The sequence below is a fragment of the Syngnathus floridae genome, chromosome 15, assembly GCF_059516105.1.
Source record: "Syngnathus floridae isolate MCC-2025c chromosome 15, RoL_Sflo_1.0, whole genome shotgun sequence".
Classification (NCBI taxonomy): Eukaryota; Metazoa; Chordata; class Actinopteri; order Syngnathiformes; family Syngnathidae; genus Syngnathus; species Syngnathus floridae.
Genome location: NC_142427.1, coordinates 3,734,457 through 3,748,040, shown reverse-complemented (window position 1 = coordinate 3,748,040; position 13,584 = coordinate 3,734,457). Strand labels below are relative to the sequence as shown.

Below are 13,584 nucleotides of genomic sequence, written 5' to 3'. Positions count from 1 at the left end.
AAGCAGCAGCCATAGTAGTGTTTCAAAATAGTATTTTTGTTGTTTTTTTCTTCAAGATACCGCACAACAGTGGTCCACAGCCTTTTTACAAGTGTATAAAAGTGATCAAGTCATCACAAAAATCACAACCAAAATCTTATATAAGCTACACCTGACTATAAGCCGCAGGCTTCAACATTTTGGAAAAAAGTCGCGGCTTATAGTCCGGAAATTACGGTAATTGGCACAGGAGCAGAAGACCACAACCCTGTGATCAGAACCAAACTGGTGAGTGTGTTTGCCCTCTGTTCTCTCCTGCGTTTGATACTGACACTATCCTCTGATCTGAGACATGTGACATGTCAGAAAATTGACTCCAATCAACAGATTTAGCTCACAGCAGAGTGCAATGAAGTGTCTCTGAAATGTACGATCCACAACTACAGCCAGCGGGGACCTATGCCCTTCGTTATTTTGAGGCTCGTAAATCCAGAGCTAACGTGGATAGTGTTCTGCATCTGTGCATGGGTCAGTAAATAAATGATCAATAAAGCTGTTTGCGTTCAATATTAGCAGAGGAGAAAAAGACTTCAGGTGAACATAAAACACGACATTTTGGGGGGGGGGGGGGGGTTAATCGGGCGTGAAAACAAAAGGTGCAGCACATAAGGAAAGGAGGAGAGTGTTTAATTCAACGCAGATACAAGTAAAATAAATTGGACATGTTGAAATAGAGACGTGAATAAACTGAACAGTTGAGTTGTTTGGAATGTGATACTGGCAACAAAGTCAGTAAAATGATGTTTTAAAGAGCTAAAGTTACATTCAGATGCTCTAGGGAGGTTTTGGTTATCATTTGTATCAAATAAAAACAAGCTGAACCTTCTTAGGAAAGAGTTAGTGTAAACAGAAGCAGAGGTGTCAAATCCAGGTCCAGAAAGTTGACACCATGCCACAGTTTGGCTCTTCTCAACTGAGCTTGCTCGGTGGAGTAGAAGCATCTGTGGCTAAAGCCAAATTTAGGCAGGGTCTCAACTTTCTTAACTTGGATTAGACACCTCTGAAGGGGATAATGTGATAACCACAGTAACATCTTCAGAGTTCAAGACAGCATTTTGGAACAAAAAAAGTAGATAGCTGACTAACCTTAACGCCACTTGGAACCTCAGGGGCTCCGATTAAACTGACGAGGCAAAACAAACCAAGCAAGTTGACATCTTCCTAACTAGCTAAGAAAGCATTGTCGTTGGAGCTAAGGTAGTTGTGGTCTTAGCAAGAAAGTAGGCATCTTCAAGCTGACAAAGTCTGTGAACTTTTGGTGTCAACTTAGATAGCTAAGAATGCCAGCATTGTCTTTGATTAGCTTGCTGAATAAAGACATTTATGTTGTCTTTGTGAGAAAGGAGGGAAGTCTGCACAGTGACTGTTTTCGTAGCTAGCTAGTCAAATTGCTGTCATCTTAGTAGCTAGCTAAGCGGTCGTCACCAATTTAACAAGAAGAGATAGCAACCCTTGTGAGGATAAGTGCTTCAGAAAATGGATAGATGGAGTTAGCAACTCTGTAGAGAGCAAAGTGAGTTCATTGTTGTTTTAGCTAGCTCAGGAAGATGGTGTCTTATTAGCTAGCCACCATGCTGCAGTCTTCTTAGTTTGCCAGGGAAGTTGTCATCTTTGCTGCACTTGTGGCTGGTGAAGATACCGGTAGTTAGCATTGCCTTAGCTACGCCTTCTTTTGGTATTGATCCTTCCACGTGAATCAGATTGAAGAGTTTGTCGTTTCAACCACCCTCAGATGGCTTTGTTGACGATAAAAGCATCGAAGGTGGGGCGGGGACGACTGATGTAAAAACAGTGTCACTGACCAAACTTGGCTTATTAAGACTCTCACATGGTTAAATCATCTTCACCTGTGTGGTGAAGGAATCACATTCATTGAAGAGAAACTGTTGGCTTTTTTTTTTTTTTTTAGCATTTACATGCAAACATACAGGAAAAAAAGTAACATTTGTATACACACACAGGCCACATCATTAGGAAGACCAGCATAATCGCATCGGGGGGGGGATCTTTCTGGAAAAAAAACATAATAAAAGCACCCATTTCCATTGTAGGCAGTACACTCAAACCTTTGTTTTTCGAACGTCCCGGTTCTCGAACGAATCGAAATTTGAACGAAAAATTCGAGATTTTTTTTGCTTCGGTTGTCGAACAAAAATTTGGAAGTCGAACCTCACGAGATAAGCCGAGATGACCGGAGAAAACCCGACCGCGCGGCCCAGATGTCGACTGACTCTGTTCGTTGTTATTGTATTTTCGTTACTTTGAGGATTGTATTAACCCCTAATCATGCCTCCAAAGAAAGCAAGTGGGAGCGGTAAAACACAAAGACGCTCTTAAAGCAATGCGACAGTGAGCGCCCGGCGTGCTGCGGTTGTGCGATCGGACCAAATTAAGCTCCCTGCGCACTGAGGTCCACTTAAATTTTGAAAAGTACATCAGGACTTTAAAAATATTTTCTAAATTTCAGCGACAGCTCTGTCACAATAATGCGACTAGCGTGGTGCAGTTGCGCGGTTGGCGGCGCGCTACGGTTGCGCGTTCGGAGGTGCGCTGCAGTTGCGCGATCGGACGAAAATGCGCAAATGAAAAAATGCTTAAAAAAGGCGTTTTTTGTCTTGGAACGTATTAATTTTTTTTCCATTATTTGTAATGGGAAAATAGATTCGGAATTCGAACGATTCACTTCTCGAACTGCCTTCTGGAATGGATTGCAGTCGAAAACCGAGATTTGACTGTATTGCGAAAGATGTGACCAGTGAATGGATACAACAGAACATGCCAATTTTTATGCTCGTCTTTGTTCTGAATTGCATCAACAGCGAGATAGTGGAGAGGGTCCATGACATCAGATTCCTGGGAGTCCAGATCTCTGATGACCTCCCCTGAACACGCAACACCTCAGCTGTCATCAAGAAGGCAAGAATGGTTCCTCCATTGAGAGCCTGCTGACGTACTGCCTCACCACCTGGTACGGGAGCTGCACTGCTGCAGATAGAGGGAGGCTACAGAGGACAGTCAAAGCAGCACAAAGGCTCATCGGTTGCCCTCTCCCCTCCCTGGCGGACATATACAACACCCAGTGCGTCAGCAGAGCTCACAACATCAAAGACAACACACATCCCGCCTCACAGCTGTTTAAACTGCTTCCTTTTGGGAGGCGCTACAGAGGCATTCGAACAAGGTCTACCAGACTGAAAAACAGTTTCTTCCCAAGAGCCATCACCGCTCTGAACTCTGAGAAAACAACACCAGCTATAATACAACACCGACACTCCTTTAAAAACTACGTGCAATAACTATTTACTATTTATTATTTACTTTCTGTACAAACCTCATTCATGTTAATACATATACCCACACTGAACATACTGTAAATAAGATTTTTTAACCTTCATTCTTAGACTAATAGCTATACTGTAAATAAGATCTTTCACTTTTATTCTCAGACTTCCTTTTATACTTTCTTAAATTTTGTATGTTTGCACAAGGAAGGGAGCAGCTATCCGAATTTCGTTGTACAACTAAGTTGTAAAATGACAATAAAGGGCATTCTATTCTATTCTAAATGTCATGAGTCATGTTGACTAACCCTCGTTGGGGGCTCTGGAACCTGTTTTCATTTCTTCTGAAAAGAGTTTTGCGTTTGGCCCATAATCAAACACATTTGAGTGCTCATCGCATTGATGTTCAGTCCATTGAACAGGGTTCACAGTTGCTCCAAGTTTTTGGGCGGACCATTGCCGAAACACAAAAGCATGAACACTGCTCACAATAGGGGGATGTGCGCTTTTCATTAGATGGATTGGACGAGGTGCAGCACGTGAAACCATGGCAATAACCACACAGCACAAACAACATCCTAACCCTTTTCCTCGGAAAAACATTCGACGTGACCCCCTGCGCAGACAAACTGGCCGCCTAAATTGTACCGGTAGAAAAGGCTGCGCTGAATTGTCTCGCTAGTGAGGACAAAGACACGAACGGCACCAGTAAAAGGAACTCAAACCGGAGCTGAAGCTGCAAAGTGAACGTGCAAGATCCAAAATGGATGCCTTTGGCACAAAATGGACGCCCAAAGCACAGAAAGTCAACATTTTCAAATAAAGAGACCGAGAAGGAAGCCACCTGGCGGCCCTGTTTCCAAATGGGCGAGGACCCCGCCCCGGTCACACGATCTGCAGCGCCCTCTCGTGGCCGTCCAGCTGCACCTTGATCTTGTGCAGCTCCTCTATCTCCTGGTGGTGGCGCTCCGTCTTGTGGCGCACCAACGAGCGGTAGAAGTGAACAGTGAAGACCACAAAGATGACACCCACAGGCACCATGATGACGGTAGACGCCAGCGCCGCCAGCCAGCCGCTATCCCGTGCAGCAGTCTCGGCGGCGGCCGATGCGGCGCCTCCCGAGTCCACAGGCAGGAACTTGATCCAGCAGAGGAGCACCACCTCGGCCAGGAAGAGCAGGATGCCCAGTGCCGTGGAGAAGCCCCACGCCAGCTCGATGTAATAGTGCATGCGCTCGTGCGGCGACTCGCTGACAGAGTTGAGGTTGTGGATGTTGCTGACCGCCTCCACGTTGGGCAGAATGCACGTGCTGATGAGCAGCGCAAACAGGTGCACGGCCACCAGCACCGTGGTGCACACGCTGAACGCCACCAGTAGCACACGCGGGTAACTGTACTGCATCTCGAGTTGCACTTCCACCATGGCCACCTTGCACCGCAACACACACACTCATTGTGGGTTGGAACTATTTAAGAGGGACACTCCTTTTTCCTTGTAATTGCGCATGCCAATGAATAGGGACACGGATTGACAGCAAAAATAGCGAGGGGGGTGGTGTGAATAGCCAAATGCAAGTGCAAAAATGCTGAGATCAACTCATAGGTAAAGTCTTGTGACAAGATAATTGAAAGAAACTGACCATCGCAAAGCCGGAGAGGAGCGCTGAGGTCCTGCTGGAGGCCTTAAGCTTCGCCCTGCTCAGGTAGAGCTTCCTCCAAGAGAGGGCCTGCACCGAATGGTGGTTAGAGCTGACAAGCTCCAGGTAGCTACGCCGCACCCAGTCCCTGTAGTCCATGCAATTGCCGCCTCCACCATCTGGGGCCTGCTCTGACATGCCCGGGGCTGGTGAGCCCCTGGGCACGTTGAGCTCTCTGCTCATACTGCCTGATTGGTACGAACAACGGAAGAATGTCTTGACATTGTATTACAATGCAGTAGTGTAGTATGCCTGAGTGTTCATCAAAAACAAGACTGTGAGCCACTAACATTATGCACAACTTGATTATGAACACTGCGCTTACACGTTGAGGTTAAACAACAATGATTCCATTCAAATCTCAAGCAAGGAAATGTCAAATAACAAATGTGGCGAACATGTTTACAGTTATCAAAACAAATTTAGTGAACTTAAAAGTTAAATACACGAGAAGTTTACATTTGCAAACCACTGTAGTTAACTAATATCAATCATAAATATTGACTAACTCTATTACGTCAGGTTGCGATAGACACGTACAAAATTCCAGTTGCGCTATAGCCAGGGGAAGGCAACGCTGTCGTAAACGGACATTTAAAACTCTACGAAGTAAAAGTGGAATCCGTTTACACACCTTGGCTAACGTCAGACTCCTTTATTCATAAGTACTTCCAACATGATACGGAGCGAAAACGCTGCACTCAAACTCGGATTAAGCTTTAAAAACAACGTAAAACTCGGGAGAAAAATCTCATAGACTTCTTGCTAGCTTGCCAAGTTATTGGCCTAGCTCCAATCCAATCGAACTTCCTTGAGTGTGAAACTGTAAAATTTGAATTTGTTGGACTCACCTGGGCGTCGAAGTGGTTTGACAGTAGCAAGTGGCCGAGAGTGTAATTACAAGATTAGCTTCCACAGTACAAACTCGCACACTCCTACGTTCACAAACGTTCGGAGTGTGAAACTGCTTCCGGGTTTCATTTACACTTGCTTGACGACTTACGACTTCTCTACTTCCGCCGCAACAAGCTCTGAGAGTATCGAGTTTTGTTTCGTTTTTCAATGGGGAAAATGTAAAAAGTTTAAATTATTCATATCGGCCCCGTCCAAATACACACACACACACACACACACACACACACACACACACACACACACACACACACACACACACACACACACACACACACACACACACACACACACACACACTCCCCCTCCCCCACGGTAAGTGTACACTTAGTAGTGCACGAAGTGTTTGAGAGCGCCGAGTAAAACCCTGCGACAACTTTTATTATATTTGCTAATCTTGCAAATTTAGGAACTTACTCTCTTGTATTGTGTATGTTTTTAAATATATATTTTTCTTATTTCCTTTTTATTATGATGTTTTGTTTGTTGCTTTTCTTTATTTATTCCAATTTACTTTTTGGGGTTTGGGATATTTGTTGGTTCACTATGTGCCTTGTGCCTCTCTCATGTTGTATTCACCGTGCCATGTTTGTGACTACGTTTGACAGTGCGACCACTCGAGCACATTTAATGCACTTGAATCCTAGGAACAATCGGATGTTCAATGACTGAATGAACTGATTGTCCTACAGTGATTATCCTACAGTTACGATACATTTGGACAAGACTCCAATAAATTGAGACAGGGCACAAAGTTATAAACTGCTCTATTCTTTTTTATAGAACTGCTCCATGGGCCTATAATGAAATTGGCTGCCACGAAATACAATCTACATGGAGCAAGTCGAATCTTCCTCCATATCACGAGCGCTCTTCTTATCCCCCGAAGGATCAATTCTTGTACTGGTGTAGGAACTTGTACTGGTGTAGGAAAACACCGAACCAAGGTTGACACGCAGAGAAAGAATGGATTGAGGCGGCTACTTGAGGTGAGCGATAGGATACGACGACCAGCCGCCGAGCTCTCGCGAGATTCGATGAGACTATAAGTTAAGGGAACATGGCGTCGTCTAATTTGCTGAAGGTAGGATCCCCAGTCCAATTTAATCAATTCCCGCTTATCGGCCGCCAAAGCGCCTGTCACCTGCGAGCCGTCGCGTCTCCACGAGAATGTCCCGCTTCCGGAAGACCCCCGTCTGCCTACCCCCGCCGGCGTTTTCCGCATTGACGCCGGCGCGGGGAGCATTTAACTTGGCTAGCCTTAGCCCCCTGCCGGAGGTTTAGCTCACTGGCAAAGCTACCACATTAGCCTCTTAAATGAGGAAAGTGTGGACAGCGGCAACACGCGAGGGCCGAATGGAAGATAGGAAGGCCTGGCCGTGAGGGGTCCTTGGAAGGCGGTGGGACGTGTTTTTGTCTGCACAATCCCACGCAGGAGCCGCGATATCTTCTGTCAAGTCAGTCAGGCGCTCGCACACACACATCAATCTGCAGCTGACTGGCTGGCCCCCCTCAAGCCCACTTTAGGCTGCCGAAAGGCAACTGGCGGGGGTATTTTCTGCACACTGAGCCGCAACTAGGCCCCCCTCACTGGCGTCAAATGCAGTCTGACGGTCACCTATTTGTCTTAGTTTTTCTATCAATAATCATGCATATGGACAGGCTGCATAGGTACTCCTTGACAGGTGGTTGTCGAGTACTCAAGGCGCAGTACTGGAGGTATAGAAGCCACGGTTCAAGATTTGTAATATGTATTTTTGTCCCTTGCAGAACAAAGGCTCCCTTCAGTTTGAGGATAAATGGGCCCTAATGCGTCCCATCGTACTAAAACTGTTACGGCAAGAGTCGGTCACCAAGCAGCAGTGGTTTGACCTTTTCTCGTGAGTTTGACCAAAAAAAAAAAGTTAATCCTAAAGGGAAACTTTGTTTAGGCGATGTCTTCTTCTCGTGCAGAGATGTCCACGCCGTGTGCCTGTGGGATGACAAAGGTCCCGCTAAGATCCACCAGGCCCTTAAAGAGGACATTCTCGACTTTATCAAACAAGCACAAGCGGTAAGGCTGAGACTAGAATGGAAAATTTGAACAATATAGTGGCTTCTCACATTTCATTTTCATGCGATAGCATCTTCTCACATTTCATTTTCATGCGAAATAAATGTTTATTTTTATTGATGCCTTCCCTCTGCATGCTAACACACTGGCATATTTCCCACTCTGTCGTAACTGCCATCTTCAAATGGAAAAACATTGTAAAAAGCATCATGTCAGCAGAGGCGATCCAAAAGGCGACCGCTGCTCTCTCAATAACGCCTCTTTTGAAGGAAAACTAAGCCATGGTTTGCCACTGTTGTCTCAAAGCGGGTGCTGAGTCACCAGGATGACACAGCACTACTGAAGGCCTACATTGTGGAGTGGCGCAAGTTCTTCACGCAGTGTGACATCTTGCCCAAGCCCTTCTGCCAGCTGGAGATCACCTTGATGGGCAAGCAAGGCACCACCAAGAAGTCCAATGTGGAGGACAGCATCGTGCGAAAGGCGAGTAGCCGAGCGGCGCAGGAACACGAGCTCTGCTAACGACCGCCGCTGGTCTCCACAGCTGATGCTGGACACGTGGAACGAGTCCATCTTCTCCAACATCAAGAGCAGGCTACAAGATAGCGCAATGAAGCTGGTCCATGCCGAACGGCTGGGGGAAGCCTTCGATTCTCAGTTGGTCATTGGAGTACGAGAGTCCTACGGTGAGTAACTGTCCACCAACAGCGCCGGTAGATATCGTGTGAGGCGCGCCTCCCTAAGTGAAGTTATTTCCACACGCGCAGTTCTGAGGTGTATGGTGATCAAACAGGGGGAGGCCTGTATTTTTGTCAATTGGTTTGCTGTGCACAGATGTGCGTGTCGCAGTAATGACACCTTTACGCACAGTCAATATATCTGCTGCAACTGATTTATCGATTCTAGAAGATGATCCACTCGGGGATCAATACTCTGTGCAGTCTTCAAGTCGGATCATTTGATTTGACGGTCCTTCCTCCCTTTGTTCCCGCAGTGAACTTGTGCTCAAACCCTGACGACAAGCTGCAGATCTACAGGGACAACTTTGAAAAAGCCTACATGGATTCCACCGAGCGCTTCTACAGAACGCAGGCGCCCGCTTACCTCCAGCAAAACGGCGTCCAGAACTACATGAAATACGTGAGGCCGAGTCACGATTGCGCCACTGCCGGCAATCAGAATCTAAGCCACCTACGTGCTCGACTAGGCTGATTCCAAGCTGAGGGAAGAAGAAAAACGTGCACTTCGCTACCTGGAAACAAGGCGTGACTGCAACTCTGTACAAGCGGTGAGTGAGCGCACCGCAAGCTCTCCTTTTTCTTTGGAATGTTCTCACGCGACGGGCTTTTGGCCAGCCCCCGTTGCAAAGCGACGGAGGCGCGCACAATAGACGACATCTGGCTGCGGCCGGGCGGGGCCGGGCACGACTGAGCCTTAACGTTAGCCAAGCTCAGCCAATTTTGCTTGAGCTATCTCCTGCGACTGCTCTGCTCTCCAGCTGATGGAGTGCTGCGTCAATGCCCTTGTAACGGCCTTCAAGGAGACCATCTTGGCCGAGTGTCCCGGCATGATCAAGAGGAATGAAACAGACAGTGAGTGCCCAGTTGACCTTTGGGGCAGGGACACAGCTATGAGCAGAACCTTCATGCGCCGGTTTTGCCGCCGCAGAGCTGCACTTGATGTTCTCGCTGATGGACAAAGTGCCAAGCGGAATCGAGCCCATGCTTAAGGACCTGGAGGAACACATCGTGAGCGCTGGCCTCGCCGACATGGTGGCCTCCGCCGAGACCATCACCTCGGTGAGTGCCGCAAAGGACCTCGCTTTAAAATGACAGAAGAAGAGGCACCTTTGGGATGGGTGGATTTTTGCTCTCACCCTTTCAGGACGGGTATTTGCTCTTTTGTTGCAGGACTCGGAGAAGTACGTGGAGCAGCTGCTCACGTTGTTCAACCGCTTCAGTCGGCTTGTGAAAGAGGCCTTCCAGGACGACCCTCGGTTCCTCACCGCCAGAGACAAAGTGAGCACGGGTCCTCATTGTCGCTGGCGCTGTTCCCTTTTGTTTGTTCTCAACTTTTTCTCACCTCTCGGCAGGCCTACAAAGCCGTTGTCAACGATGCCACCATCTTTAAATTAGAACTTCCTATGAAACAGAAAGGGTAAGACCTTGTGAGATAGCCCCAACCCAAACACTGTCTCACGACTTTCTGCGCCTGTAGCGCGGGCTTGAAAACACAACCTGAGTCCAAGTGTCCAGAGCTGCTGGCCAACTACTGTGACATGCTGCTCAGGAAGACGCCGCTCAGCAAGAAGCTCACGTCCGAGGAGATTGAGGCCAAGCTCAAGGAAGTGGTGAGTGTGTTTTTTAGTTTTTTGTTTTGCTCTGCCTGTAGGTGCACACAAATGACCTACTCTATTAAATATTAGGTCCATGTGACACAATAGGTAGCTTATTTCTTCCAACGATGAGCACCCCGCTCATCCACTGTAGCCCAACCAGTCTGACTTCTGGAATGACACGACCATTGCATCATGTCTTTCTATTGCAGTCTGGAAAGGCATATTGTGCAAAGACACTATTTGATTTAGTGTGTACCTAATCAAAGTGAAAGGCGATTCCTTCATGTCTCGTTGTCTCGTAGCTGTTGGTTCTGAAATACGTCCAGAACAAAGACGTGTTCATGCGCTACCACAAGGCCCACCTGACGCGCCGCCTCATCCTGGACATCTCGGCCGACAGCGAAATCGAGGAGAACATGGTGGAGTGGCTCAGGGTGAGATGAAGTGCAAAAAGTTGCCTCAAAAATTGGAACCTAGACAAACATCACCGAGGTTTGGCTGTCATTGATCCCAAACAGGAAGTGGGGATGCCGGCGGACTATGTCAACAAGCTGGCCAGGATGTTTCAGGACATTAAAGTGTCTGAGGACCTCAACCAGTCTTTCAAAGAAATGCACAAACACAACAAGCTGGCTCTCCCAGGTAAAAGACAGCGACACATCGTCGCTTTCCTCTTCCTGTAGGTGGTGGGAGAATGCCGTTTTACGTGGCGGCTTAAAATGCGCTAAGCAAGCGGCCTCTGTGTTTCTTTAGCCGACTCTGTCAACATCAAGATCCTGAACGCCGGCGCGTGGTCACGCAGCAGTGAGAAGGTGTTTGTCTCGCTGCCCACGGAGCTGGAGGACTTGATCCCAGAGGTGGAGGACTTCTACAAGAAGAACCACAGTGGACGCAAATTACATTGGCATCACCTCATGTCCAATGGCATTGTGGGAGTCGCGCGCACGCAGATCTCACCCCATCGCACCGAACCCGGCCGGCGCTGATATCTGCCCTTCCCACAGATCACCTTCAAGAACGAGGTGGGCCAGTACGACCTGGAGGTGACGACCTTCCAGCTGGCCGTGCTCTTCGCCTGGAACCAGAGGCCCAGGGAAAGGATCAGCTTCGAGAACCTCAAGCTCGCCACCGAGCTACCCGATGCTGAGCTGCGACGCACTCTCTGGGTGAAAAGCACACAGAGAGGGATTGAAAAGACATTTGAAACCATCATCATTATGGGACTCCTTGTTCTGTGTACTTCTCACGCTCGGCGTGTCCCCCCCCCCCCCCCCCCCCCCCCTTTTGCAGTCCTTGGTGGCGTTCCCCAAGCTGAAGCGGCAAGTGCTGTCGTACGACCCAGCGGTGTCGTCGCCCAAAGACTTTGCTGAAGGAACGTTGTTCTACATCAATCAAGAGTTTTCGCTCATGTAAGCAAAAGTCTTGAGTTCCTCCAATACCAGTCCCGACTCGATGAGATGCGTTCTCCATCGATCGAGACGGATATGCGCCGCAGTTGGATACCTCGCTTTGTCTCTGGGACCATATGAAGTGCTTATTTCTCTTTGGATTTTTGTGTGTGCCACATAGGACGATGAAATGCAATGCTAAATGTCGCAACATCCGTGTGGATTCATGGGCGTCTTTTTTTTTTTTTTTGTCTGCATATCTTTTTAGAAAAAATTCCAAAGTCCAGAAGCGGGGAAAGATCAACCTGATCGGTCGACTGCAGCTCACTACGGAGAGAATGCGAGAGGAGGAGAACGAGGGCATCGTGCAGCTCCGGATACTGAGAACCCAGGTTCGTCGCCGCTGTCGTCCTGCTGTATAGAGCGAGCGGTCGTGCCTTCCCTTTTCTAAACAGGTTCTCCAAGTGTTGAGTGTGAACAATTTGCCAAAACCATCTTATTGCCATTATTTATTTATTTCAGTATTAAGATGATGATGAATTAAGCGATTACTCCTCCCAGGTATTTTGGAACACAAGTTAATGAAAACTAATAAAACAAGTTCAACTCTTGTGGTTTTGAACATCGCTCGTTTTTACTCCAAGATACTTCCTGTGATGTTTTTTTTTTCTTTGCGTATAGAATCACTGCCCTTAATGCCATCCCATTTTCTTATGCATACAGGAGGCCATCATCCAGATCATGAAAATGAGGAAACGCATCAACAATGCACAGCTGCAGACAGAGCTTGTGGAGATCTTAAAGAACATGTTTTTACCACAGAAGAAGATGATCAAGGAGCAGATCGAGTGGCTTATCGACCACAAGTACATCAAGCGGGACGAGGCCGACATAAACACCTTCATCTACATGGCATAGCACGACGCTTTGGACTTTTTTTTTCCACCCCCACCCCACTCAAAGGGGCCTGACGGACGCTCGACCACTTCTCGGCCCGCTCTGCCCCCGTCGCACCATTTCCCACTCCCCCGTGCTCTATTTAAAATGAAATCCTGTGCAGGGAGGCATGAATCAAAAGACTACTTCAAAACATTTCCTGCCTTAAGATTGTATCAAGAAGAAAAGCAAAGCCTGCCCCTCATGGTTTTCACTGTTTTTATTTGGGAGGCTGCCGTTCATGTTTTGTTTCACTCCTTCCGAAACGCTGCGACGGCGTGCCGGCTAGCTCACACCTACCCGACCCTTGTGGAATCCTACAGACAAACGCTGCGGGATGTGGGGGAGGAAACACACAATTTGTCTTTGCCTGTGCGAGCAAAGCCTCCAGCTAGTCGCTTTAAGGCACTGTGGGGCTTGGGCTTTGTTTGTGTTGTTCTTGTGAGAGTAAGTATCACTTAATCAGGAATTCCTTTTTTTGCGTACAGTGCCAGATCGACACGGGACCGCCTTTACCCACCCCACTCCCCCAGAATTGAAATTTCAGTTTTCTGAGGGGGATAAACGAAGAAGTGGGATGGACGTTTTGGATTGCGTCCTCAGGGTCAACAAAGGGCGGTGTTGAAGGTTTAAACGGGTCAGAAGCCCGAGTCAGTATTATCAAAAGCTTTTCAGCAGTGTGTACCGCGAGATGTGAATAAATAAAATAAACAGCACCTTAACATGAAAGATTTGCAGACGCGCCTCTTTGTTCTGCCTTAACTACATAGTTAGTTAATTCTGACCTTTAAAACTTGCGTATCATGGTAATAAATTCTACTGTTTTACTCATTCAGTTGTGGTCTATACAGTGGGGGAAATAAGTATTTGACCCCTTGCTGATTTTGCAGGTTTGCTCACTTACGAAGAATGCAACGATCTACTATTTTAATCATATGTAC

General features: G+C 47.4%; 2 protein-coding genes across 4 annotated transcripts; one reads left to right on the top strand and one right to left on the bottom strand.

Moving 5' to 3' along the window:
- Window positions 1-15: 15 nt before the first annotated feature.
- orai2 (ORAI calcium release-activated calcium modulator 2) lies at window positions 16-6,148 on the bottom strand. 2 transcript variants are annotated; one of them, XM_088398629.1, is made up of 3 exons: window positions 5,868-6,148; window positions 4,960-5,204; window positions 16-4,748 (listed from the first exon to the last, which is right to left on the bottom strand). In XM_088398629.1, the coding sequence occupies exons 2-3, from the start codon at window positions 5,197-5,199 to the stop codon at window positions 4,206-4,208; spliced, it is 783 nt and encodes a 260-aa protein (XP_088254755.1). In that variant the 5' UTR covers window positions 5,200-5,204; window positions 5,868-6,148; the 3' UTR covers window positions 16-4,205. The 2 variants fall into 2 exon arrangements, with proteins under 2 accessions (XP_088254755.1, XP_088254756.1); XM_088398630.1 differs by lacking the exon at window positions 5,868-6,148 and adding an exon at window positions 5,651-5,828.
- A 516-nt stretch (window positions 6,149-6,664) lies between these two features.
- LOC148385911 (cullin-5) lies at window positions 6,665-13,372 on the top strand. 2 transcript variants are annotated; one of them, XM_088398607.1, is made up of 19 exons: window positions 6,665-6,917; window positions 7,699-7,808; window positions 7,882-7,981; window positions 8,288-8,464; window positions 8,526-8,667; window positions 8,976-9,121; window positions 9,189-9,269; window positions 9,480-9,573; window positions 9,650-9,780; window positions 9,892-9,999; window positions 10,074-10,138; window positions 10,199-10,331; window positions 10,622-10,753; window positions 10,838-10,961; window positions 11,073-11,248; window positions 11,324-11,485; window positions 11,610-11,728; window positions 11,976-12,099; window positions 12,431-13,372. In XM_088398607.1, the coding sequence occupies exons 1-19, from the start codon at window positions 6,732-6,734 to the stop codon at window positions 12,623-12,625; spliced, it is 2,505 nt and encodes an 834-aa protein (XP_088254733.1). In that variant the 5' UTR covers window positions 6,665-6,731; the 3' UTR covers window positions 12,626-13,372. The 2 variants fall into 2 exon arrangements, with proteins under 2 accessions (XP_088254733.1, XP_088254734.1); XM_088398608.1 differs by having other exon boundaries at window positions 6,896-7,012.
- The last annotated feature ends 212 nt before the right edge of the window (window positions 13,373-13,584 follow it).

What these genes read in the sequence shown, in the direction of transcription:
- orai2 (XM_088398629.1), bottom strand. Translation starts at nt 5,199, where the DNA reads ATGAGCAGAGAGCTCAACGTGCCCAGGGGCTCACCAGCCCCGGGCATG. An exon ending in TCCTCTCCGGCTTTGCGATG is followed by an intron (nt 4,749 to 4,959) that starts GTCAGTTTCTTT and finishes TTGCGGTGCAAG; the next exon opens with GTGGCCATGGTGGAAGTGCA.
- LOC148385911 (XM_088398607.1), top strand. Translation starts at nt 6,732, where the DNA reads ATGAAATTGGCTGCCACGAAATACAATCTACATGGAGCAAGTCGAATC. An exon ending in TTATCAAACAAGCACAAGCG is followed by an intron (nt 7,982 to 8,287) that starts GTAAGGCTGAGA and finishes GTTGTCTCAAAG; the next exon opens with CGGGTGCTGAGTCACCAGGA. An exon ending in CTTCCTATGAAACAGAAAGG is followed by an intron (nt 10,139 to 10,198) that starts GTAAGACCTTGT and finishes CTGCGCCTGTAG; the next exon opens with CGCGGGCTTGAAAACACAAC.